Consider the following 23,242-nt stretch of genomic DNA (forward strand, 5'->3'; position numbering starts at 1 on the left):
CCAGTTGACCCGCTCAGCTGCAAGATGGTCAACTGCTCCACTCAAGTGGTCTTGCAGCTTATCTAAAACAAGGGCCACCCGTCACACCCTTCAGCTTTCCTTGCAAGAACTGTGGTCCATCACACTCTATGTTCTTCCTGGAACCTCCTTCCATTACAGGAGTTTATTGGTCAGTTGTGAAGGAAATTTCTATTATACTTTAGTTTTACAGGAAACAACATGCAAGGCCATGTGCCCCATGAGCAGAACATCTCACCTGACCTTCCGCAGCCCCGCTCTTCTTATAAGGTAGAAGTGCTGCAAACAAAGCAGTCTAATCCAGCCAGAGTTACAAAGGTTTTCAAAGGTTACACTAGAAGTGCAAAATCAGTCCCAGTGGCCCATTTCAGCTTTCCATAGAACTAACTCATACTTACGGCAAAGAGATTGGTAGAACCAAGAATCATGGATGGATCTGATTCCTCATGTAAAATAATGTAGGCGTAGAAATTTACTCCTGCTTAAAAGTTAGACAGAAAAATGCTCAGGATCCCTCTTGTGCTCCTAGCCAAGTGGCACCTTCTTCCTAGTAATCACATGTAGCAACTAAGAAATATGATTCCTGCTGCTTACAAAATGCTCTGGTGCCTAAAGAAGGAAACCTCTGACCTGTCCCATATTGTCCTATATCTGACTTGGACAAAAAGAGCAACCCCCAGGAGAAACCTGTATTCAGGCTCACCAAAGCACCTATTCAAATAGCCACGCTTCGTGCTATTTCATCCTACGTGACTTGGATCCTGGCTTTGAAAAATGCCTAACTTGAAAGTAGCCCTGAAGCCCTAGTTCCCTCACAAAACACCAAATCCCCAAACAGCCCCAAAGCCCTGGCTTCCTGCACAGCTGTGCCCAGTGCAGAGGCCTGTTGGTGTAGGAGAGTAGAAGGAAATTCTCCAGTTCCCCACTGAATGTATTTCACATCCCTTGGTACAATTTGAGACATTCCTGAAGGATTTAGCAGCAAGTTTTGGACAACAACAGGGGTGAGTGCACAGCACTGTTTTCCAGGACTGTTCTCTGCCTTGTTGTGTCTTCTCCATGGCAGTGACCTACAGAGCTCCCAATGACATGAGCTGCCCCCCTCCTTTGGACACTCTCCCTTAAAGTATTTATAAACACTGCTAAGATCCCCTCTCCGCCCAGGATGTCATTGGCCTTCTTGGCCACAGGCCATCATTGCTGGCTCAAGGTCAACTTAGAATCATAGAATCAAAGAATGCTTAAGGTTGGAAGGGACCTCTAGAGGTCATCTAGTCCTCTAGTCCTGCACACGCAGGGTCACCTAGAGCATGTGGCACAGGACTGCATCCAAGCGGGTTTTGAAGATCTCCAGAGAAGGAGACTCTACCACCTCTCTGGGAAGCCTGTTCCAGCGCTCTGTCACCCTCACTGTTAAAAAAAAAAAAATCCATAAGTTCATGTGGAACTTTTGATGCTTCAGTTTTCAGCTGTTTCCTCTAGTTCTGTCGGTGGCCACCAGTGAAAAGAGGCCAGCACCATCCTCTTCACTCCCTCCCTTGAGGTACTTACATACATTGATTAGATCCCCTCTCAGCCTTCTCTTCTCCAGGCTGAACAGGCCCAGCTCCCTCAGTCTTTCCTCATAGGGCAGATGTTCCAGGCCCTTGATCATCCTTTTAGCCCTGCACTGGACTCTCTCCAGTAGCTCCACATCCCTCTTGTACTGTGGGGCCCAGAACTGGACACAATACTCCAGATGTGGCCTCACCAGGGCTGAGTAGAGGGGCAGGATCACCTCCCTCAACCTGCTGGAGACGCTCTTCTTAATGCACCCCAGGACCCCGTTGGCCTTCTTGGCCACAAGAGCACACTGCTGCCTCATGGTCAACTTGTCATCCACCATGTCACCAAGATCCCTCTCTGCAGAGCTGCTCTCCAGAAGTTGAGTCCCCAGCCTGTCCTGGTGTCTGGGGTTATTCCGCCCCAGGTGCAGAACCTTGCACTTGGCCTTGTTGAATTGCATGAGGTTTTTCACTGCCCAGTTGTTCAGTCTGTCCAGGTCCCTCTGGATGGCAGCGCAGCCCTCTGGGGTATCAGTTACTCCTCCCAGTTTCGTATCATCAGCAAACTTGCTGAGGGAGCACTCTGTGCCTTCATCCAGGTCATTGATGAATTGAACAGGACTGGACCGAGGACTGACCCCTGGGGGACCCCGCTAGCTACAGGCCTCCAACTAGACTTGGCACCACTGATCACCACCCTCTGAGCTCTGCCATCCAGACAGTTCCTAATCCACCTCACTGTGCACTCATCTATCCCATACTTCCAGAGCTTGCCCAGGAGGATGTTATGAGGGATGGTGTCAAAAGCCTTGGTGAAGTCGAGATAGACAACATCCACCGCTCTCCTCTCATCTATCCAGCTGGTCATTCCATCATAGAAGGCTATCAGGTTAGTCAAGCATGATTTCCCCTTGGAGAGTCCATGCTGACTACTCTTGAGCACCTTCTTGTCCTCCATGTGCCTGGAGACAATGGCCAGTATGAGCTGTTCCATCACTTTTCCAGGGACGGAGGTGAGACTCACTGGCCTGTAGTTACCTGGGTCCTCCTTCTTGCCTTTTTTGAAGACTGGCGTGACATTGGCCTTCTTCCAGTCCTCCGGCGCCTCCCTCGTTCTCCAGGATCTTTCACAGATAATGGAGAGCGGCCTAGCTATGACATCCGCCAGCTCACGCAGAACTCTGGGGTGCATCCCATCTGGGCCAATGGATTTGTGGGTATCAAGTTTCCTTAGATGCTCTCTGGCCCAATCTTCCTCTATACAGGGCAAGTCTTCCTCTCTCCAGGCTTCTTCTCTTGTCCCTAGGGCCTGGAAATCTAAAGGGCTGCCCGTGGTAAACACCGAAGCAAATAAGGCATTCAGCAACTCTGCTTTTTCTGTGTTATTCGTGACCAGGTTGCCCATCCCGTTCACCAGCAGACTCACGTTTTTCCTGATCTTCCTTTTGCTGTTAATATATTTGAAGAAGTTTTTCTTGTTATTTTTAACGTCCCTTGCCAGATTGCGTTCCAAATGCGTCTTAGCTTTCCTTGTCACATCTCTGCATTCCCTGACTATGTTCCTGTATTTCTCCCAGGGAGTCTGTCCTTTTTTGCACATTCTATATACCACCTTCTTCTGCTTAAGCATTGCCACAAGCTCCTTTCTTATCCGCGCAGGTCTCCTGCCCCCTCTGCCTGACTTCTTACACACAGGGATGCACTGTTGCTGGGCGTGGAGGAAGTGCTGCTTGAACACTAACCAACTCTCTTGGGTCCTCCTTCCTTCTAGAGCTCTAGCCCATGGGATTCTTCCAAGGAGGTCTCTGAAGAGGCTAAAGTTGGCCCTCCTGAAGTCCAAAGTTGCAAGGCTACTTACCGCCCTACCACCTCCTTGTTGGATCCTGAACTCCACCAGCTCATGGTCACTGCAGCCAAGGCTACCCCCCACCTTCACATCTCCTACAAGTCCCTCGCTATTTGATAGCACGAGGTCCAGTAGCCTACCTCTCCTCATCAGCTCCTCCACAACCTGTGTCAAAAAGTTATCATCTCCAGGACTGTTTGTGCCTGGCTGTGTTGTCCTTCCAGTTGATGTCGGGGTAGTTGAAGTCCCCCATGAGAACCAGGGCCTGTGACTGAGAGGCAACATCCAGCTGACTATAGAGGGCCTCATCAACCTCCTTGTCCTGGTCAGGTGGCCTGTAGCAGACACTCAACACAGTGTCTCCCACATTAGCCTACCCTTTAACTTCTTTCCCACCAGAACACCCAGGTCCTTCTCTGCACTGCTGCTCTCCAGCAGGTCAGCTCCCACCTGTCCTGGGGCATGGAGTTATTCCTCGCAAGGTGCTAATCTTGACTGTGTTGAACATCATGACGTTCCTCTACTCCAAACTCTCCAGGCTCTCCAAGTCCCTCTGAATGGATGCACAGCCCTCCAATGGATCAGCCACTCATCCCAGTTTTATACCCTCAGCAAACTTGCTGCACTGTGTCCCTTCATGCAGGGCATTAATGAATAAATGGAGCAGGACTGGACCCTGGGAGACGCCGCTAGCTACAGGCCTCCAAGTAGGCTCTGAGCCACCAATCACAACCCTAAAACCTAAACCCTAAACCCAGCTGCTCACATGGAGGTGACCTCACAGGGGCAAACCCCACCATATTCCTGCTGCTGCCTGTGGCCTTCAGAGACAACAGCTTCCTCAAATCCCTTCCCCAGACAGGAACCACTGCTGCCCTCCCAGCTCCTCTCACCAGAGAGACCCCCCACCCACCGCCCACACCTGCCTGCCTGCTGCCGGCCAATGAGGCACTCACAAAGACATGACGTCACAGCGCCGTCCCGCCCAGCTCTCTGGCCCTGCCCTCCAGGGCAGCAATGACCTCCCCAGCCCTTCCCCGCCAGGAGCCCAGCCCGGGCTCAGCGGCTGCTCCGCAGAGATGATCTCAGCAGCGCAGAGCCCCGCAGGGCCCGGCTGCTGCCCAATGAGGCGCTGCGGGAGCGGTGACCTCACAGTCACCAGGCAGAGCCAGCCCTGCTGCTGCCCAATCAACTCTGCCCGCAGCAGGGACCTCACAGGCAGCAGCCACGCCCTCTCCCTGCAGCTGGCCTATCAGGGGCTGTGGCAGCAGTGACCTCATCATGCCCAGCGCAGCCATTGACTGTCAGCTGCCATGGCAACGCTGTGGTCCCCTGCCCCGCCGGCAGCTCTGCCCTCCCCTGCCGTGGGCAGCGCCATCTCGCGGGGGCCGCATCGGGCATCACGGTGCTGGGGGCAGCCAGGCCCTGTGTGCAGGGCAGGTCGGGGCCCCGGGGTGCGTTGGCTGTCCCGGCGGCGCTGGGCTCTGCCGCAGGGGCCCCGCGGGGCTCCCGGCTGTGCTGGGGGCTGTGTGGGGATGGGGCAGGGAGGGGAGTCCAGCTCTGGGCTGCCGGTGCTGGGTGGTTTGATGCAGGGACGTGGGGGCTGTGTGAGCTGCTGTGTTGGGCTTCCCCTCGTACTGCCCGCCATGGCGGAGGAGAAGAGGGGCAGCCACTGCCAGGGAAAACTGCCCTGGATTCTCTCCTTCTGCCCCCCAGCACCCACACAAGTGTTGGAGCTGCTCCGCAGGAGCCTTGGGACTCAGGGAAGCCCCAGGAGCCCTGGCTGCCACATTGTCCCCGATGCGAGGTGGGACCCTCAGGCAGCAGTCTCCAGCCCTGTGCAGCCACTGTCACATCCCAGGATCATCAGGGGTCTTTGCAGTGACAGTTTCTGTGTGACACCTTGGGAAGGAGCTCCCGACGCTCTGAGCCTTGGTGGCGAGCAGCAGGATCACTGGGAACAAGAAGTGAGGTCCAGGCTGCGATGCTCGTCCAAGCAGTCCCCATCTCACTTGCCTCCTTGTCCTTGGATCTCTTCTGCAGCTGGAGAGGAGGGATGTTCTTCCTTTTCCAATACGCCCTCGCTCCTCACCTTGCTGAAAGGGGCTCCCAGTGTGGCCCTGCTGCCTCCTGTCCCCACTCCATTCCATAGAGCTGCTGCAAAGAGCAGCCATGGGGTGTGTGGGAGCAGCGCTCAGGAGCAACAAGGACCCACTGTAAAATGAGGGTCTGCACCGATGTCACCAGGGAGACTTCCCTGTGCCAGGGAACGTCCCAGTGCGTCCTCTGGGTCTCAGTAGGGCACTGCCGTGGAGATGGATGAGGCAGGGGGAGAGCAGAGACATTTCCCTCTGTCTCCTGGAAGCAGTCACCTCCCGTCAGTGATGTTATTTTGCAAAACTGCTGTTCCTCATCTTGGACCTTAAGTGCTCCTTGTACTTTTCAGTGTACTTTTCCCTGGGGCTTGGGATCCTCTCTTGGAAGGCTGCACAGCCCTGAGACCCTGGATCTTAGTGGGCTAGATGATGTCTAGAGGTCCCTTCCAACCTCAACCATTCTGTGATGTGCATTTTTGACCCTAGACGTCTCAGGAAATGGCCACACACTGCAGTGCTGCTGTCTCGGCTCAGTGCAAAATCTGTAATATGGTGCAATGCCACAGGATCTGCATTTTGATTCAACCAGCATTTTGTGAGATGACCAGCTCCATGCTCTGCAGCCGATGAAGTTGGAGAACATGCCCACAACTTCCCTTTGTGCTCTCCCTCATGTCTGCAGAATCCTGGAGACAATCTTACAGAACAGAAGACCCATCCGTCTGGAATTCCATCAGAGATGTGATTTTGCAAGTCACTGCCAAAGGAAGGACTTCTTTGGGTTGCTCATTTAAGTCTGTGGCACCTCATTCATGATGCTGTGAGCCCAGCTCTGCATCCTGGGGCCTTGGCCCTTTCTGTCCCATCTCCTGTGTGTCTACCCAAGGTCTTCACCATTCCCCAAGGCCATGGGAAACATTGGTTTAGGGAATACATGTGAAGCTCAGACATCTTGTGGAGCTGAAGGTGTAATGGAGACTGTCTGGGATGTGACTTTGTCCCCATTCGTCCTCCTGCTCAAAAACCTGAGGATCCAGGAGATCTCTGGGAAGAGCCAACAGGAGAGCTCAGGTCCCTTGGGGCCAGGTATTTTCAGTCATAGGATCCCTCTACGGACTCCAGTGAATAATGTCACCCGTAGAAGGGTGTTTTATGGGAGCTCACAAGGATCCTCAGTGAACAGGGCTCTGGGCCAAAGGACAAAGCGTATTTACCACACACAAACTAAACAACAGGCATGTGCAGTAGTACTGTTTCAGCTCTCCAAAATATGTCTGCAAGCTTTTATTTACTCCCATTCTAGAGTGGGACATGGTGCGGCCGCGCTGCTGTAGCAGCCCGCAGAGCATCCCCGTCGCTCTGGCTCTCTGCTCGGCGCTGGCCCCGTCTCAGGGCAGCTCTCAGTGCCCCGCGGCTCGGCAGCAGCAGAAGGCTCTGCGCAGGGCTCGCAGCGCTGTCCTGAGCCGTCCCAGCCGTCGCGCGGGAGCCGCAGTGGGCGGGAGGGCACTGATGCCTGTGGGGGAAGGAGTGCTGTGGGCAAGGAGCTGCGCAGGGCAGGGCGAGCGCCTGCCTGTCCCCCCACCCCGGGCTTTCCCAAGGCTCCTGGCCTGGGCATGGCAGCCACAGGGCACTGCCTGCTGCCGGCCTCAGTGCCAATCACCGTCCCGGCACAGGCTTGCCATGCCCAGGAGGGCTCTGCTCTCGGCTCCGTACCTGCCTCTACCTCTGGTGAGTGCTTGAAGGAAGACGCTGGCATCTCCTGCTCCTGTGGCTCGGGGGCAGCGTGCGTGGGGAGAGCGAGGACACAGAGCCATGTGATATGAGCTGGCCATGCTCAGGGTGCTGCTGCCTGGGATGTCTGGGGGAAGGGTTTGGTGCGGGGGCTGCTGTGAATGGCCGCGAGTCCCCAGGGGAGGGGGCAGCGGCTGTTCCGGCAAGGGGACAAGGTTGTCTTGGGGCTGTAGCAGCAGGGCCGTGGTGCGGGCCCCGATGGGCGGTGGAAGCGGAGTCAGCCGGTGTGTGGCACAAGGGGGCCAGGCGGGTGGGTGTGGAAGGGGCTGCTGCTGGGACTGCCCCTTCCCGCCCTGCTCTGCATCCATGCCCCAGGATTCAGGGGACAGAGAGCATGGCAGCCCTGCGCCTTTGGCTCCTGCAAAGGGACAGCAGGCGGTTTCCCCGCGGCAGATAGACCCAAGGGTAAAGGACTGAGGGTGGCAGCTTCCGACCCCGTGCAGGGGGACACGTGGCCGGGGGCAGGTCTGCACAGCCCCGCTGCAGCCCCCCCAGCACTGCTCACATGGAGGCTCCCTTTGGGGATGGCTGCTGACGACAAGCTCCCCGCTCACCTGCTGAGGAGGCCCTCCAGGCAAGGCAGAGCTGTCTGACCTGGCACCTTTGGGCAGCCGTGTTCCGAGAGGGGGGCTGTCGCTCTCAGCACAAGGCCCCGCGGCCAGGGGAGAGGCCTCTGCCTCCTTTTCTGTGGGAAGTGCTGGAGTGGCAGCTGCATTTTCCACAGTATCCTGGGGCTCTCCGAGTGCCAGCGGGGTGTCTGCCTTTGTTCTGCGGGTGTTTGATGGAGTGACAGGTGCATTTTCTCCCACATCCTGCAAGTCTCCAGCCAGAGGAAACGCTGCTTCCACGGCTCCGTGGGGCAGTGCTGGGGTGAGAGGCAAGCTCTGCAGGTCACCGGCTGCCTCCCTGGCAGTGTCTCGTTCCTTGATGCTGTTGGAGCCAGGCAGCTCCACGCGGCACGTTGGTGGGTCTGCCAAAAGGCTCCTGAGGCTCGGCATGATCCAGTGCATGCACACAGGGTTGTTCGTCTGGTCCCATTGCAACAGCTCTTCCTCAGCCTTCTCTTCCTCATCGCTCCACTGCACTCACTCATGCTGCTGTGCTCCCACCTCATGGTGCCCCTTGGGGGCATGGGTGCACAGCCACTCCAGCACCTCTCACTTGGACCTCGCGTCCTTGAGGACCTCCACTCGTGTCAGCTTCGGTTGCCACAGGCTGTGGAAGGAGTTTCTGGCACACAGCTCAAGGGAGAGAGTGGGGCTGGTGAAGGGAGCTGGTTTTCCACTAGCAAATGCCCCCGTGGCCATGCCAGCCCTGGGACAGGGTGGCTGTTGCAGCAGGGCACAGTGGCTGACCTCAGCACAGGGAGTGTTTCCAGGTGCCCCAGCCCATGCCTTGCACTCACCTCCTTGGGTCGAACACTGAGGCATCCTGACACTGTCAGGGAGAAACATTTCCCCTTGGCCTCTAGTTCCTGGCCCTCGCTCTCCTTTGGGGTTAGCTCCTTCCTTTTGAGGCTGGCTTCTGGCAGCTGCGCCAAGCTCTGTCCAGTGCACGCCAGGCAGCTCCTCTTGAGCTCCTCCAGCAGCTCCGTTGTGACTGAGAGCACGGACAGGTACTTTGCAGGGTTGTCTCTGTGTATGCGCTGCGGCGCGTCTCTAAGGCAGCAGAGGATTCCCAAAGGCTGCTGTTTTGAGGCCCGCCATGCAGGCTGCCCTCGCAGTGGCACCGGCCCGTAGCCAGTGCCCCAGGAACTTTGTGTACTGGCTGCCAGGACCTTCCTTTCTCCATGGCAAACACTGCTCTCACCATGCTCTGCGCTCTCCCTCTGGGCTGCGCTTGCCAGTGCTGATTGCACCACGGTGTGTGCCAGTGTCCTCTGCAGCACTGCTCCCCTGAGCTCCTGGGCATGGGCTGCACTCATGTCCTCCGAAGGGCTCAAGGCTGCAGGCAAGAGGGCCAGGAGTGCGTCCAGCCATGCTGCGGCAGGGGACACGCAGCTGTGCGGGGCAGGGTGCTGCCTTTCGGCTTCAATTGCCTCGTCGTTACCTCGAGCAAGCACGGGCGCCACCACCCGGGAACTCAGGCCAAATGAAAACAGACACCAATATGGTGGATGCAGCAAATGGCGTTTATTGCAGGTACATCCGAACTTATATAGGGCGCCTGTGTGCGGAAGCGCGCCCCGTAGCCAATAGCATTAACATCGCCTTATACGGGCACGTGCCCATCTCCCCTGCACGTGCCCATCTCCCCTATTCTTTCCGCACAACACGAGATCTTCCGACCGCCGTACCCTACATCTCCCCCTCCCCTAGACATCCTATGTCAACGTAAACGTCCCATGTTAACCCAAACATCCTATGTTAACCTAAACATCACTACTTTGAACGAGCTGCCACAAAACCTGCAACAATAGGATAACACACAAGTGCGGTGGCCTATTCTCATCGCGTCTATGAGGGTTTCGCTCCTCCGGCTTCCTCGTCTCCTCCAGACGGGCGTATGGGTTGCGAGGACGTCCCACAGTTCGGTCCTGTAGGAGAAGACTTGCAGTCGCTATTAGTCTTAAGGTCCGGCCTCACCCATCTTGCCGGCACCCATTTGATTATTCCCTGCCGTCGCACAGCTGCATAACCCCTTCCCTGGGTTACCAGGTCCCAGCCGGGTTCCCAAACCCCCTGTTCTGGGAATCTGACCAGAACTGGAGGTCCGTCCTCCACAGCCGTGACCGCCCAATGTTTATCTATTGACGTCTTGTTTTCGTCACCCCGGACAAAGTGGTTTAGCGAGTATAACGCTCGCATTAAAATTTCTGGTTGCTTCACCACGGGGATTCCTTGGGGATGTCCTTCCCCCTCCCCAAGAACCCTAATCTTCTCTTTGAGTGTTTGGTTCGCTCTCTCAACAATAGCCTGCCCCTGACTGTTATATGGGATTCCATGTACCAGACAGATCCCCCACTTCTCGGCCCAGTCCTGTGTGGACTGAGCCGTGAAGCAAGAGCCGTTGTCTGTCTTGATGGTGTGTGGAACACCTAGCCAGGCAATGACAGTAGTCCAGTGTTGCTGTGCGGCATGTGCAGTCACCTTGCGGTGCTGCGTAGCCATGATTATCCCACTGTGCGTATCCACCGTGATGGCCAGCCATAGTTGCAAAGGCTTGACTGCTGGCAGTACGGGCAAGCTGCCACCACGTCTCTAGCCGCTGCTAGTGGGATCCCGCAATGCCTTGCCTTTTTAATTGGCACCCACACCGCAGTCAGTTCAACGCCAAAATGTCTGATGCATGCGGCCCTGCCTTTAATGATTAGCTTAGCCATCGCCGTTAAATAGGACATGTAGGCTGTTGTCAGTTGTTTGGACAAGATCCACCATAGGGCATGTGGTCTCTCGGGGTTCCCTTGTCCTAACAGCCCCACGGCTCCCCTTCTTGTTACATTTAGGTATAGCTCAACAGGGCGCGCCGGGTCCCACCTGCAAAGGTGGCTTTCAGAGGCTAGGCTTTCGATCTTTTTTAGGGCCTCGATAGCTGCGGGCGTCAGTTCCCGCTTCTCCCATGGGTGCTGGCCCTTCAGCAGTTCGAACAACGGTGTCATGAGGTCGGTAGGTATGCCAACCAAGGCGTGCAACCATTGAATCGCCCCTACCAACTTCTGAACATCATGCAAGGTTCTCACCTCCAGGTCAAGTTTGATCGGCTGTGGACGGACGGTTTCAGGAAGGATTTGTGTCCCTAAGTAAGACACCGAACCACCTCTCTGCGTCTTTGCCTCCTGAATATACAGCCCTTCCTGCTGTAGATGATCAACCACCTCCTTTTCCAGTTTGTCAGTAGCCTGCTGCATGGCTGTAGCCAACAGCAAATCGTCCATGTAATGGATGATCACCGCCCCGGGGTGGCGGTCACGAATGGGTTGCAATGCTTGGGCCACTAACCTCTGGCAAATAGTTGGGGAGTTTTTCATCCCCTGAGGGAGCACCTTCCACTGATATCTCTGCGCTGGCTCTCTCAGGTTTAACAGTGATGTCCATTACCACGACCGGCTGTAGGGTACGGCGCTCGGAAGATCTCGCGATGTACGGGAAGAATAGGGAACTAAGGCATATGCCATATTAGGTAAAGAGCAACGCTTATTGGCTATATAGGCATGCTTCCGCCTTTGCTACCTTTATAAGATCCAGCCTGCATATATTAAACGCCATTTGCAGCATCCTCATATTGGTGTCTGTGCTCTCTGGCCCGGGCACGGGTTGGACGTGCCTGGCCGCCTCGGCGGACGGAGTCGATTGCCAATGTCAGGCAACACCGGCCATCCTCGAGGGATCGCCACGGGTAGTGGAAGCCACGGCTGAAGAGCCCCCATGTCCTTCATTCTCTTCTTTACCTCTCTTAAGTCATGTAGCAATCTAAACTTACTTTTATCCTTCTTTAGAATGACAAAGATAGGCGTATTCCATGGGCTCAGGCTCGGCTCTAAATGTCCTTGATCCAATTCGCGTTGTATAATGGCCCGTGCGGCCACCAGCTTCTCTTGAGTTAAGGGCCACTGCTCTACCCACACCGGCTCCTCTGTTTTCCATTTCAAGGGAATGGCCTTGTTAGGGCTCAGCAGGTAAGCAGTGGCCCCTACGCTAAATTTGTCAGGCGAATGCCGAGTTGAGCCAATACGTCACGCCCGATTAGGGATTCCTGTATTGTCACTATGAATGGGCGGACAATCGCTTGCATGGGGGGCCTTCCCGGGTCCTCTAATTCACACGCCAGAGGCACAGCACTGCATCGCGCGTCCGTTTTTCCCCCCACCCCATCTAGCAAGCCCGCTGGGGATGCCGGCCAGGTAGCCGGCCAGTTGCTTTCTGGTATGCACGTTACATCTGCCCCTGTATCAATTAACATTGTGAGCTCTAATATCCTTGGGGTCACTAGTGGGGGGCCGTGAAGGCGCACCTTAACACGGGGTCTCTGCTGGCAGCCTAGGACCAGGGCCACCTGGCTTCGTTCTCCTCTTGTTGTCCTTGTCCTCCCTCCCCAGGGTGCCCCGTCAGATACGCCCTGGGGCTCTGCTTCCACCCTCCTTGGGGGGGGCGCACACTCGCGGAGAAGGGCGGCCCCCCCTCGCCCCTCCCCACCCGGAGTTTCTCTGCGACCTCCGGCAGTCTCGGCCCGATGCCCTTTGGCCGTCTGCTCCCCCACGGAGTCCCCCCGCCCGGAGGAGGAGTCGTCTGACCCCTCCCCCGCCTTGGCTGCCGGATAGACTTGTGGCGCTTCTTCCGCCCCCACAGTATCGGTCACGCCCACTGCCACCCATGCTGTTTCCCAGGTCTCGCTCTCTTCCGGAGTTCTTTGTAAAAGTTGCCTGATAGTTCCCCAAGTCTTCAATTCTTTTGCCGATTTACTACTCATACTGTACTCCGTTAGTGCAGTAGTACAGGCAGCCCAATGCTAGGGAAAACACAACATCCCTGGCATTGTGAATCGCCCCCTCCTTTCAGGAACCGCTCAATGCAGTTTCACAGAAATATCTCATTCCCGAGCACACACTAACACTCACTGAATCGCCCCATCCTTTCAGGAGCCGCTCGATGCAGCACTTAACTGCGCTAAGTTTCACAGAAACATCTCATTCCCGAGCACACACTAACACGACCTTCACTGTCGCCTCCACGGAGTTCTCGCCGCTTCCCTGGCCGCCTCGTCTTTCAGGAGCTGCCCGCCGAATCACGTCGGGGTCACCACTTGCTGCCTTTCGGCTTCAATTGCCTCGTCGTTACCTCAAGCGAGCACGGGCGCCACCACCCGGGAACCCGGGCCAAATGAGCACAGACACCAATATGGTGGATGCAACAAATGGCGTTTATTGCAGGTACATCCGAACTTATACAGGGCGCCTGTGTGCGGAAGCGCGCCCCGTAGCCAATAGCGTTAACATCGCCTTATACGGGCACGTGCCCATCTCCCCTGCACGTGCCCATCTCCCCTATTCTTTCCGCACAACACGAGATCTTCCGACCGCCGTACCCTACAGCAGGGCTGCGTCTCTTGGCACTCATTTCCGTGCAGAGCTCTGGGAGGATGTTGTCAGCAAGAGCAGCGGGCTGAGGCCAGGAAGCTGACATGGATTCCAATGGGGCCATTGCCCATTGGGAGCTGACAGCGATGGCTCTGGCAGAGCTGGCTGGTCTCTCTGCAAAGTGGGGGCTGCTGGTATTTGGATCTTTCAGCTTCTCTGAAACCCCTCTGGCCATTGTCTCCCAGCATAGGAGCTGCTCCAGGCCAGCAGAGGCTGTTCTCCCTTGGACATTCTCAGCCGTGGCCACTTGCTATTCAGGAGGCTGCAGGTTTCCAGCTTGGGCCACTGATATCTTGCTAAAGGGCCAAGGCAGAGCCTCTGTTCCCGGCACAAACGAGGAGTGTCCCGGGAGCTACTGGCTTTTGATAGGAAGAGTTTTCTTCCTGGCGCCCTCTTCTGGCACCATCCTTGTTTTTCCCAGCGCGCAAGACCCAGGTCTGGCCTCAGGCAAGCATGCTCTGGAATTGCCTGGTGGAGAACACCAGCATCTCGCTTGGCTTTTTGAAGGTCAGGCAAATCAAAAGGCACAGACTTTTCCAGCCTCTTCCCACACTCCAGAGACATCACAGCACCCCCAGCAGCCCCCGAGGCTTCCCTGGCAGCAGCTTCCCTGCAAGTTATTGCCACTGTCTCTAATCCCTCCATCAACATGTCCATCAGTCTCCTTGCCACATCTTCCATATCGATGGCCTTGGTCCTGCACCTGGCAGAAGCTCTTCAAGGCTTTTCTGGAGCAGGCAGCTTCTTTTTCCCTGCAGATCCTGGCGTTTTACGTGCAGGAGCCTCCCGGCCTCCATGTGCCTGGCTGGCTGCCCTGGCAGTGCGAGGTGGTTTGGCAGGCAGATGTGGCACCTCTGCTCTTACCCCAGTCCTACTGGGCAGGGTTTCCCTGAGCCTCACAGGAGTTTTCTTAAGAAGAGCAGCGGAGGGATAAACAGCTTGCGGGGTGGAAAGAACGTCATTGACAGTGTCCTCTGCCATCTGCAATGAAAGTGCACAGGAGAATTCCCAAAGACCTTTGCTCCACCCTCCAGCCTTCCACATGGAACCTTCCTGTGGCCCCTCATGCCCTCCGTGACCACAATGCTTTCCCATGCACATGGACAGCTGCCAGCCTGTTGCCAAAGTCTGGGAGAGACCTTTGGAGAGGGCTCGTCACTGTGGGGCAGGCAGAAGATGGCCACATGGAGCAGCACCGTGGCCCAGCGTGAAGCTTGGCCTTGCAGAGTGCTGTGCAGAGCACGTGCTGCTGCTGTTCTTCCCTCCACTTCCTGCCTGCTTCCCGGCAGCTCCGTGCAGTCAGGCAGGGCCTTTGCCGGCCTCACTGCTCAGCTCTGTACCTTTGCGATGACCTGATCAGCATCTTCAAAGCCCTGGGGGTCAGATAGCAAAGGCCACCTGTCCTTTTGTGGGGACGAATTCGGGGTCTGCCTGCGTTGCCTCGCTGCGAGCGGCTCCCGCTTGCCCACCTACAGGAAGAAGGAGGCACATGATGGAGAGGGTTATGTTGCTACAGGCAGCCCCTGAGAGACAGGGAGCCCCAGCCCTATGTCAAAGGGAAGCTCATGGTCGAGCACAGCCCAGCTACACATGGTCCAAAGAGGCTCTCTGATCCTTCGCACAGGGCTCCCAGGATCCATATGGGCCTTGGAGCATTCCAGTTGTGCTTTGTGTTCGAGAAAATCCCCACAGCCAGCAAGAAGTAGCCCATGGCCAGAGGAGGTCAGGCCTGGCTGGCTTGGCCCTCCATGCTTGTGCTCTCCATGCAGCTCCCATCCCTGCTGCCGGCCTCCCCCTCCAGCCCCAGCACTCACCTTCCTTGTGGCTTGCGCCATTGCTGGGCTGAGAACAGGCACTCACGTGCCTCTCTCTCTTCATCTCCAGGGCACTTGCTGCACCTGGGGACTTGCTGCTCTGGGGACCAACGCGAGCTGCTCCTTCTACTGGAGCTGCTCTCCTCAGAGTGCGACCCCAAGGGTGGTGCTCTGGCCCAACCCAGCCTTGGTTGCTATGGGCATTGCCCCATCACAGTGGCCATGGAGACACGATGCCACCCCCATCACATTGCCATAGGGACTCCCAGGGGTATGTCCTGGTGGTGGCCAAGGGCACCCACATCTTCTCTCAGTGCCTTAGTGGTCACCAAGGGGAGGCCCGTTGGGTCCCTGTGCCGTAGTTTGGCCACCTTCACTGATTTGTATTTGAGAGAGCACAGCCAGTGGGGCCACATGCGTGTTCTACCGCTCTTTTTGGCACAGTGGAAACCATGCCTCTATACCAGATCCCATTTGGGCTCTCCAGTTCTGCAAGGAAATGAACAAACGGGAGGGAGTTCAGCAGAGGGACAAGCTGGTCAGGACTGGAGCATGGGGAAGGTAAGGAGAGGCTGGAAGAGGAGTGTTTGTTCAGCCTAGACCAGAGAGGCCGGGAAGGATCTTCATGCTGTGCACAAATACCTTGTGGAGGGCACGGATCTTGGAAGGCCACACTAATTGCATGGGAGGCAGCAGGGAAAAGATGGACCATGGTCGATTTGCAGCGTATGAAGGATTCATGGAGTTCGGTGTTGTGAAACCAAAGACCTTTATTCAGAGTGAAATGCAGCTTATATAGATCTTGGCCTCAGAGCAGCCCCCACCCTGCCCAGCAGCACGTGAAGCCCAGCAATCCAAGCAAACAATCAACCAGATGATCACGCTCTGATAACGTGCGAGGCCGTCCAAGGATCTTCTTGATCATGCACTGGCCAGGTGGCTGCAGCTCCTGCCTCTCCCGCTCAGCCCCTCACCTGCCCACAAGACATTCTTTGCTACTGACCCTAGGCTGACCTCCGCATCTCCCCCTTCCTTATTTAGTTTTTATTTGAGCGGTCATCGATTGATTGATCGATCAATTAACCATTGCACACACGATAACAGACAACGTAGACAAATTAACAACAAGCAAAATACAATTAACCCAATAATCAAAATCTTTACAATTTTCTTTGTCCAAAGCCCAAATTTTCTTAACCAAGAAAATACTCCTATTAAACATGTTTGAAAGGGATTGTCTGGTGTTGACATGGCTTATGTTACCCATACGTTTCTTGGCTGTTTGACCCAATCTGGGACAAAGGCTGCACAGTTACTGAGAAAAGCCAGGGTCGTACACATCGCAAAGGGACCCATCTTGGTTTCCCGTCTGTCAAAACACAAGCATAACCCCTTCCCCAAGCTACTAAGTCTTATGGACCTTCCCACTTCCCTGTAACTAGATCCTTTATGATAACTTGGGGTCTTGGCTGTAAATTTTCTGGTCATTTGCCAAAGTGTTGAGAACTCGGCTCTCACCTGCTATGTTACAATTTAAAAAATTAAATACATATAAAGCTTCATCCAATCTTTCTTGGGGGCCATCTCCCTGAGCTCTCCCTTTCTGTGTAATTAACATATTTTTTAGGGTCTGGTGCGTGCACTCAATAGCTGCCTGCCCAGTAGGAGAATGAGGAATACCAAAGATATGTTGAATGCCCCATTGTTTAAGGAAGTCCTGGGTTCACATAGCACCATATGCAGTCCCGTTGTCTGTTTTTATCATTTTTGGAACATCCATGACCACAAAACGTCTTAACCAGTGCATACACACATCCCGACTTTTCTCCCCAGTATGTGACCGTATGTGAGTAATAAAGCAGGGATTCGCTCGGCGATTTAACAAAGTCTAACAAATTAGGCAATGGGTGCACACGGGAGTTCTTCCTGCTCTGTTCCTGGTTCAGCTGGGCTACACTGCCCGGTTTGGACTTTGTGAGCTTCCCCTATGTTCTTGCCCCAACTTTGGGGGCCATTTGCAGTGTCTGAAGCAATCACGAACTTCAATGTTGTGAAACCAAAGACTTTTATTTACACACAACTTATACAGCTCCAGACCCCGGAGACAGCTCCCATCCTGCCTGGCAGCATGTTAAGCCCCAAACCCATCCAGCCCATCAACGAGATGATCACGCGCTGATCACACTTGAGGCTGTCCGGTGAGTTCCTTGATCATGCGCTGGCCAGGTGGCTGCAGTTCCTGCCTCTCCTTCTCAGCCCCCCAGTCTGCCGAGGGGACATTCTTTGCTACTTACCTTAGGCTGACCTTCACAGGTGGTGACTTGTGTCTGGGGCCAAGGCACTGCTCTTTCCTAGAGTCTCTCCTGTGAAAGCACTGCAGGAGCAAGCAGACCCCGGAGAACATCCTTGCCCATGTTCTTGGGACCAACAACAGGGTCCCTTCTGCGTGAGAATGGGACATGGCAGCAGCAGGGCCATGGCTGCCATTAGTACTCTGAAGTCATTTCTGCCTGAGAAGCTGATAACCCCAAACTTGTGACTCTGAGGACACTTATTGCTCTGGATAGGCCAGAGGGGGCTCTTAGCTCCCTCTGTTGTGATGTGATGTCACCTCAGTGTCCGGTGGTGACAAGCCAGAAAAGGCCCATGGCTTGGGCGTTGGTTATGTTGGCCTTTGTGCATCAGGACCTGGCAGGCCAGCAGCAGGCCCATGGCCTGGATGTTGGTAGTGAGGTTACTGCTGTGCCTGTTCCTGATAGGCCCAAAGAAGTGACATGGCTCTGATGGTGACTGTGAGGTCACATCCTTCTCTGTAGACCTGACACCATCAGCAGGCTCCGGGTTGCTGAAGTTTCTTGTGACGTCACCTCTGTCCCTGCTGCTTGTAGTCCAGAGCCGATTGAAGGTTCCAGGTCACGTTGTGAGATCACTCCTGCCACGTGTGGGATTGGTCGGCAGCAGGACCAGCACGAGCCAAGGGCCTGTGAGGTCCCCTCAGTGTGAGCCGCTGATCAGAGGGCCGGGCTGTGACATTGGCTGTGAGGACATGTCTGTCTGTGCAGAGGACAGGCCAGAAACACGCTGGCCATGCAGGGCTGTCCTCAGAGTGAGTCCTGGAGATGGAGAAGGAGCAGCAGGCGAATGGCTGCTCCTCATCCATGGGCGGGATCCCTGGAGCGCAGGGGCGCACGAGGGAGGTGAGCAGTTGGGCTGGAGGGAGAAGTGGGTGGCAGGGATGGGACCCACGTGGAGAGCACGAGGGTGGTGGGGAAGGAGATCGGGCCAATATAGGCAGGCAGGAGCTTCTCCAGCGAGGGGGCACGTATTCCTGGCCATGGGCATTTCCTCTCACACAAAGCAGACCAACGGGCACTCTCTCCTGTACCTGACGCTGGTTCAGGAAGAACAAGGTGCCACTGAAGATGTCCATGGCCTTGACAGCCTTCGATGCAACCACCCAGAGGTCCTCATTACCTGTTCATCTCATGTGATGGTATGAAGAGAAGTTCAGGGGAGGAGAGCTAGAAGGGTTTGAGATGGCAGAGACTGGAGCAGAGACGTGGCAGGGCAGGGGTGCCTCCCATTTATGCAGCACACTGGATGGGCTTTCCCTACAGCCAGTGCAGGAATGTCTGTGTTTGGGTACAGGACAGAAATGCAGGATGCCCTGGGGCACTTGCCCAGCCATCAGTCCAAGAGGGCATGGTTTTCCTGTAGGTCACCTGCTGTATCTACTAGAGACACGTGGTTGTGCTGGATACCCCAGGCATCTGACAAGACCCTGCCAGCACTTTTCTATGCCATCAAATCAAGACTCTGCACTGAATTACAAGAGCTGCTGGTTAATCCTGCAATCATCTGTGCCTCAGTGGGACTTCCTAGGGAGTAGGGCTGTCATTGTAGTTGGCATCTGGGGTCATTTCAGATGGCCAAGGCAATTCCCCACCTGGACTCCAACTCGTGCTCTAGGATGATGTAGGTTTCCCAATAGCTCCATCATAGCAAGCAGGCACTGGCACATGCGTTGGACCTCCTCAGTCTCTTCCAGTGTCACCAGGTGTTTCTGTGAGAGCTATTGACTCTCACCCTGCATCTCCAGTGATTGTAGTGGAGCTTTGAGAAGGAGCTCGTGTGCAGATCTCTGTGCTCTGCTCACTTCAGTTTGGCAAGGGGAATCCCACCACTCGTGTGTTTGTGGAGCTTACAGGAGGGGTCTGAATATGACTTCAGACTCACATCTAAGCAGGTACTGCCCAGATTGATATTTCTGAATCAGCACCTGAACCCTGTATCAGTGAACTCCCCACTTGTGCACTTCTCGGTCTCCTGTCTAGTTAAGGGATGTGAGATGATCCTTCCAGAGTGGGACGTTTCCAACTTTCGTAGATAGTCATCCTTTGATGCAATAAATTGCAATGTTGGAAGCCGTCTCTCTCCACTCATTAGGAAATGACAACAGGTGATAATTTTAGTTTATTGAAGTGAACATTTCCCAGGAGGAGGAGAGACAAGGGACAGAGAAATTGGTGAGTTCAGCTGGGCCTCTGCTCCTGAGCAGGGCCAGCCTCCTGGGATAGAGGCAGCTCGTGGCAGCCTGGCAGCACAGCCCAGAGACAGCCGAGTGCAGGAGCAGCTCCTGTGCCAAGAGCAGCAGGGCTGCGGGCACTGCCTGCTGCTGCGGACAGCAGAGGAGAGAAGGCAGCGAGAGGGGAACGGCAGTGTGGAGAGGGAGAACAGCGGAGAGCTTGACATGGTGAGTTTCTGGCTACAGGGCAGCGCTACTTAGGCTCCTGGAGGGGTCTTCTGAACTCAGTCCATGCCTTTTGGATTGGATTTTTAATGATCTCTCTCCTGGAGTATCCACGGCATAACGCGTGAAGGAGATGCTCCAGAGCAGGGATTCCCTGCCATACTGACAGGAACAGAGAGAGCATCCTGATCCATTCTTCCTGCTCCGTTCTCCCAGGATGGGAAGACAAGTAGCAAACCCAGATCTGTGCAGGAATGTATTTTGGGGCAGTCTCCCTGTAACTGCTCTGTGCCTGGGGCAGTGACTCTGCTGCTTTTGAGCGTTTGCGCTCAGCCTACCCAAGGAGCCCACCTTGCATATCCATTGAGAAGTTCTGGGTGGGAGAAGCAATACCCAGCAGGGCATGTTCTTTCTCCTATGAAGAGGTGCTGCATGTGTCAAGGCTGGTCACAGCTATAGCTCATGCACAGGACATGTCTGAGGGGACCTTTCAAGAGGAAGGTCACTAGAAGGACTGATTGAAAAGAATAGGAGCTTTCCTTTGGGTCTGTGAACTTTCAGTTTCCTACTTTTTGCAGGAAGAATGAAGGAACAAGTTTTTTGTTTTGGCAAGGAGCTGGGAGATTAATAGGTCTATGAGAAACCTCAGCAAGCTGCTTCATCCCCGCCTTAGCCTACAGGCAGCACCAACATCACCTTTGTGGCCTCATAGAAATTTGTGGCCTGCTCATTCTGACCTGCTACCACAAAGCTGCCTGTGGACAGTGGTCAGTCCCGGGAGATTTTTGTAGAGCAGAGCTGAGCACACAGGGAGGTGTTGGATCTGTGAGCAGTTGCAGGGACAAGACATAGGGACACAGGAAGAACTGGCAGCAGGGACAGCTGCAGGCAGCAGAGATGGGCAGGGAAGGGGAAGGAAGTGCAGGGCAGGAACAGCCCCCTCTCCAGCCAGACCTACAGCAGAGGAGAGGGGCAGCTCTCCTTTCATGGACCCATTTCCTGCCCCTCCACCAAAGGGACTGAGAGCAACTGTCCTGTTATGACACCCTCTGCGAGGTGGCATGCCCAGCTGGTAGGGTGAAGGCTTTCCAGAATGCCTCTCTGTCCCTCTCCTTGCCTCCATTGGCAAACCCTCCTGTCCATGCTGCTCTTGTTCTTGCTCTCTACTTTCTGGGCTTTGGAGTATTCAGCAGCAGTTCAGATACCAATGCTACAAGTAGTGGGATTACAGAGGGATTACCAGAGGAGTGAGGTTGCCCCAGCCCCCTTCTGTCCTGGGAAGGTCCATGAAATGCAGTACAGAGAAATATGCTGACTCTCTCTTAAGGGAAAGTCCATCCTAAGTCCTGACAGTCCTCTGGCACTTGCCTCATGGTGTCCTGCCAGGCTACAACCTGCCCTCCAGAAAGGCTCTGCTGTCTCATAGCATATCTGTGATACTTGACCAACCCATGAGGAAGCTGTAGAGATGCTGAAAGTATGGAAGTGGTGGTGGCAGGCAGTACATGGGCATCAGAAAAAATCCCTGTGTCTTTTGCTAGAAGGGGAGATCTCCCTCTGATGCTCAGAGAAAGGAAGAAAAGGTGGAGATCGGCACTCTGAAAATGGACCCCTCTGCTCTCAGCAGGGGCTATAGTCTTTTTGGATAACATCATTGCCCAGCTAAAAGAAGTGTGAGCCTCAGAGATCAGGGAATGAGACAAACAGACAACATGATTTTATTAATTTGTTCATTTTCCTTGAAGAGTGTCTCCTAATTGGTTTCTGTCTTTTCCTCCTTGGTCAGCTAACCATGTCCATAGGGAGCAAATGTCCAACAGCAGCTCCTTCAATGAGTTCCTGCTAATGGCTTTTGCAGAGAGGCGGGAGCTGCAGCTCTTGCACTTCTCCCTCTTCCTGGGCATCTACCTGGAGGGCCTCCTGGCCAACAGCCTCATCATCACAGCCATAGCCTGTGACCACCGCCTGCACACTCCCATGTACTTCTTCCTCCTCAACCTCTCCCTCCTCGATCTTGGCTGCATCTCCACCACAGTGCCCAAATCCATGGCCAATTCCCTGAGGAACGACAGGACCATTTCCTACTCAGGATGTGCTGCACAGGTATTTTTTCTTTCCGTTTTCGCTTTGGCTGAGTATTCTGTCGTCACAGTCATGGCCTATGACCGCTACGTTGCTATTTGCAGACCCCTGCACTATGGGACCCTCCTGGACAGCAGAGCTTGTTTCAAAATGGCAGCAGCTGCCTGGGCCAGTGGCTTTCTGTATGCTCTCCTGTACACTGTGAACACATTTTCCATTTCACTCTGCCAAGGCAATGTGGTGGAGCAGTTCTTCTGTGAGATGCCCCAGATCCTCAAGCTCTCCTGCTCACACTCCTACCTCAGGGAAGCTGGGGTTACTGTGGTTACTGCTTTTATTGTCTTTGGTTGTTTCATTTTCATTGTGGTGTCCTATGTACAGATCTTCAGAGTTGTGCTGAGGATCCCCTCTGAGCAGGGCCGGCACAAAGTCTTTTCCATGTGCCTCCCACACCTGGCCATGGTCTCCATGTTTGTCAGCATCGGCACATTTGCTTACCTGAAGCCCCCCTCCATCTCTTTCCCAGTTCTGAATCTGGTGGTGGCCGTTCTGTACTCTCTGGTGCCTCCAACACTGAACCCCATCATCTACAGCATGAGGAACAGAGAGCTCAAGGACTCACTGAAGAAACTGGCTCAGTCAGTCCTAGAAAAAAGCTCCCTGTGGTTTAGATTAGACATCTAAACCACATTAACATAAGTGGTGTCTAATGTGTCTCAGATGGTTCTGTACTTTGGGCATTCTCTCTGTGTTTATCATGATTTTTTTTTACTTAAGTTTTTCAATTCTTCTTACTTTGCCAGAAGCATGGACCCCATCTGTCTAATTGCCATACCTGTTGTAAATATGTCTGGCCTTGTGGATCTGTGTCAGTCTTGGGCTGCACTCAAATAAAAGTGGATTTCTTCAGTGTAGTGCTTGAAGTTTGGGCTCTCCTTCCAAAGCTGGAGTCCATGATGTGCTCAAGGACTTTTACCCTCAAAGTCTGTTACTCCTCTTAGACTCTCCAAGGGCTCCAGGGAATTATCTTTTAGATTATGTGTTAGGGAATGAGGGTTGGATTCAGTTCTCACCTGTGGGTGCTCAGACCTCCTGCAGATAGTGAGTGGTCAAGCCGTGTCTCCCATATGACAGGGCTGGAGATGGATATGAAGCCTCCAGGAGAGCACAGGGCATCTCCAAGGGCACCATGTTCCTAGGAGTGGATGGATCTTCAAAAACTCAAGGG

The 23,242-nt window shown here is 54.6% G+C and overlaps 1 protein-coding gene and 1 pseudogene across 1 annotated transcript; one reads left to right on the plus strand and one right to left on the minus strand.

The window, feature by feature from the left end:
• Positions 1-6,521: 6,521 nt before the first annotated feature.
• Positions 6,522-11,262, minus strand: LOC148593792 (uncharacterized; annotated as a pseudogene).
• Positions 11,263-22,086: 10,824 nt separating this feature from the next.
• Positions 22,087-22,698, plus strand: LOC104568757 (olfactory receptor 14J1). The gene has a single exon (XM_010215656.2). The coding sequence runs from the start codon at positions 22,087-22,089 to the stop codon at positions 22,696-22,698; it is 612 nt and encodes a 203-aa protein (XP_010213958.2).
• The last annotated feature ends 544 nt before the right edge of the window (positions 22,699-23,242 follow it).

The sequence above is a fragment of the Tinamus guttatus genome, unplaced genomic scaffold (genome assembly GCF_059628265.1).
Source record: "Tinamus guttatus ecotype Peru unplaced genomic scaffold, ASM5962826v1 Tinamus_guttatus_pri_ptg000332l, whole genome shotgun sequence".
Lineage (NCBI taxonomy): Eukaryota > Metazoa > Chordata > Aves > Tinamiformes > Tinamidae > Tinamus > Tinamus guttatus.

Coding starts and splice junctions, on each gene's coding strand:
- LOC104568757 (XM_010215656.2), top strand. CDS start 22,087: ATGGCCTATGACCGCTACGTTGCTATTTGCAGACCCCTGCACTATGGG.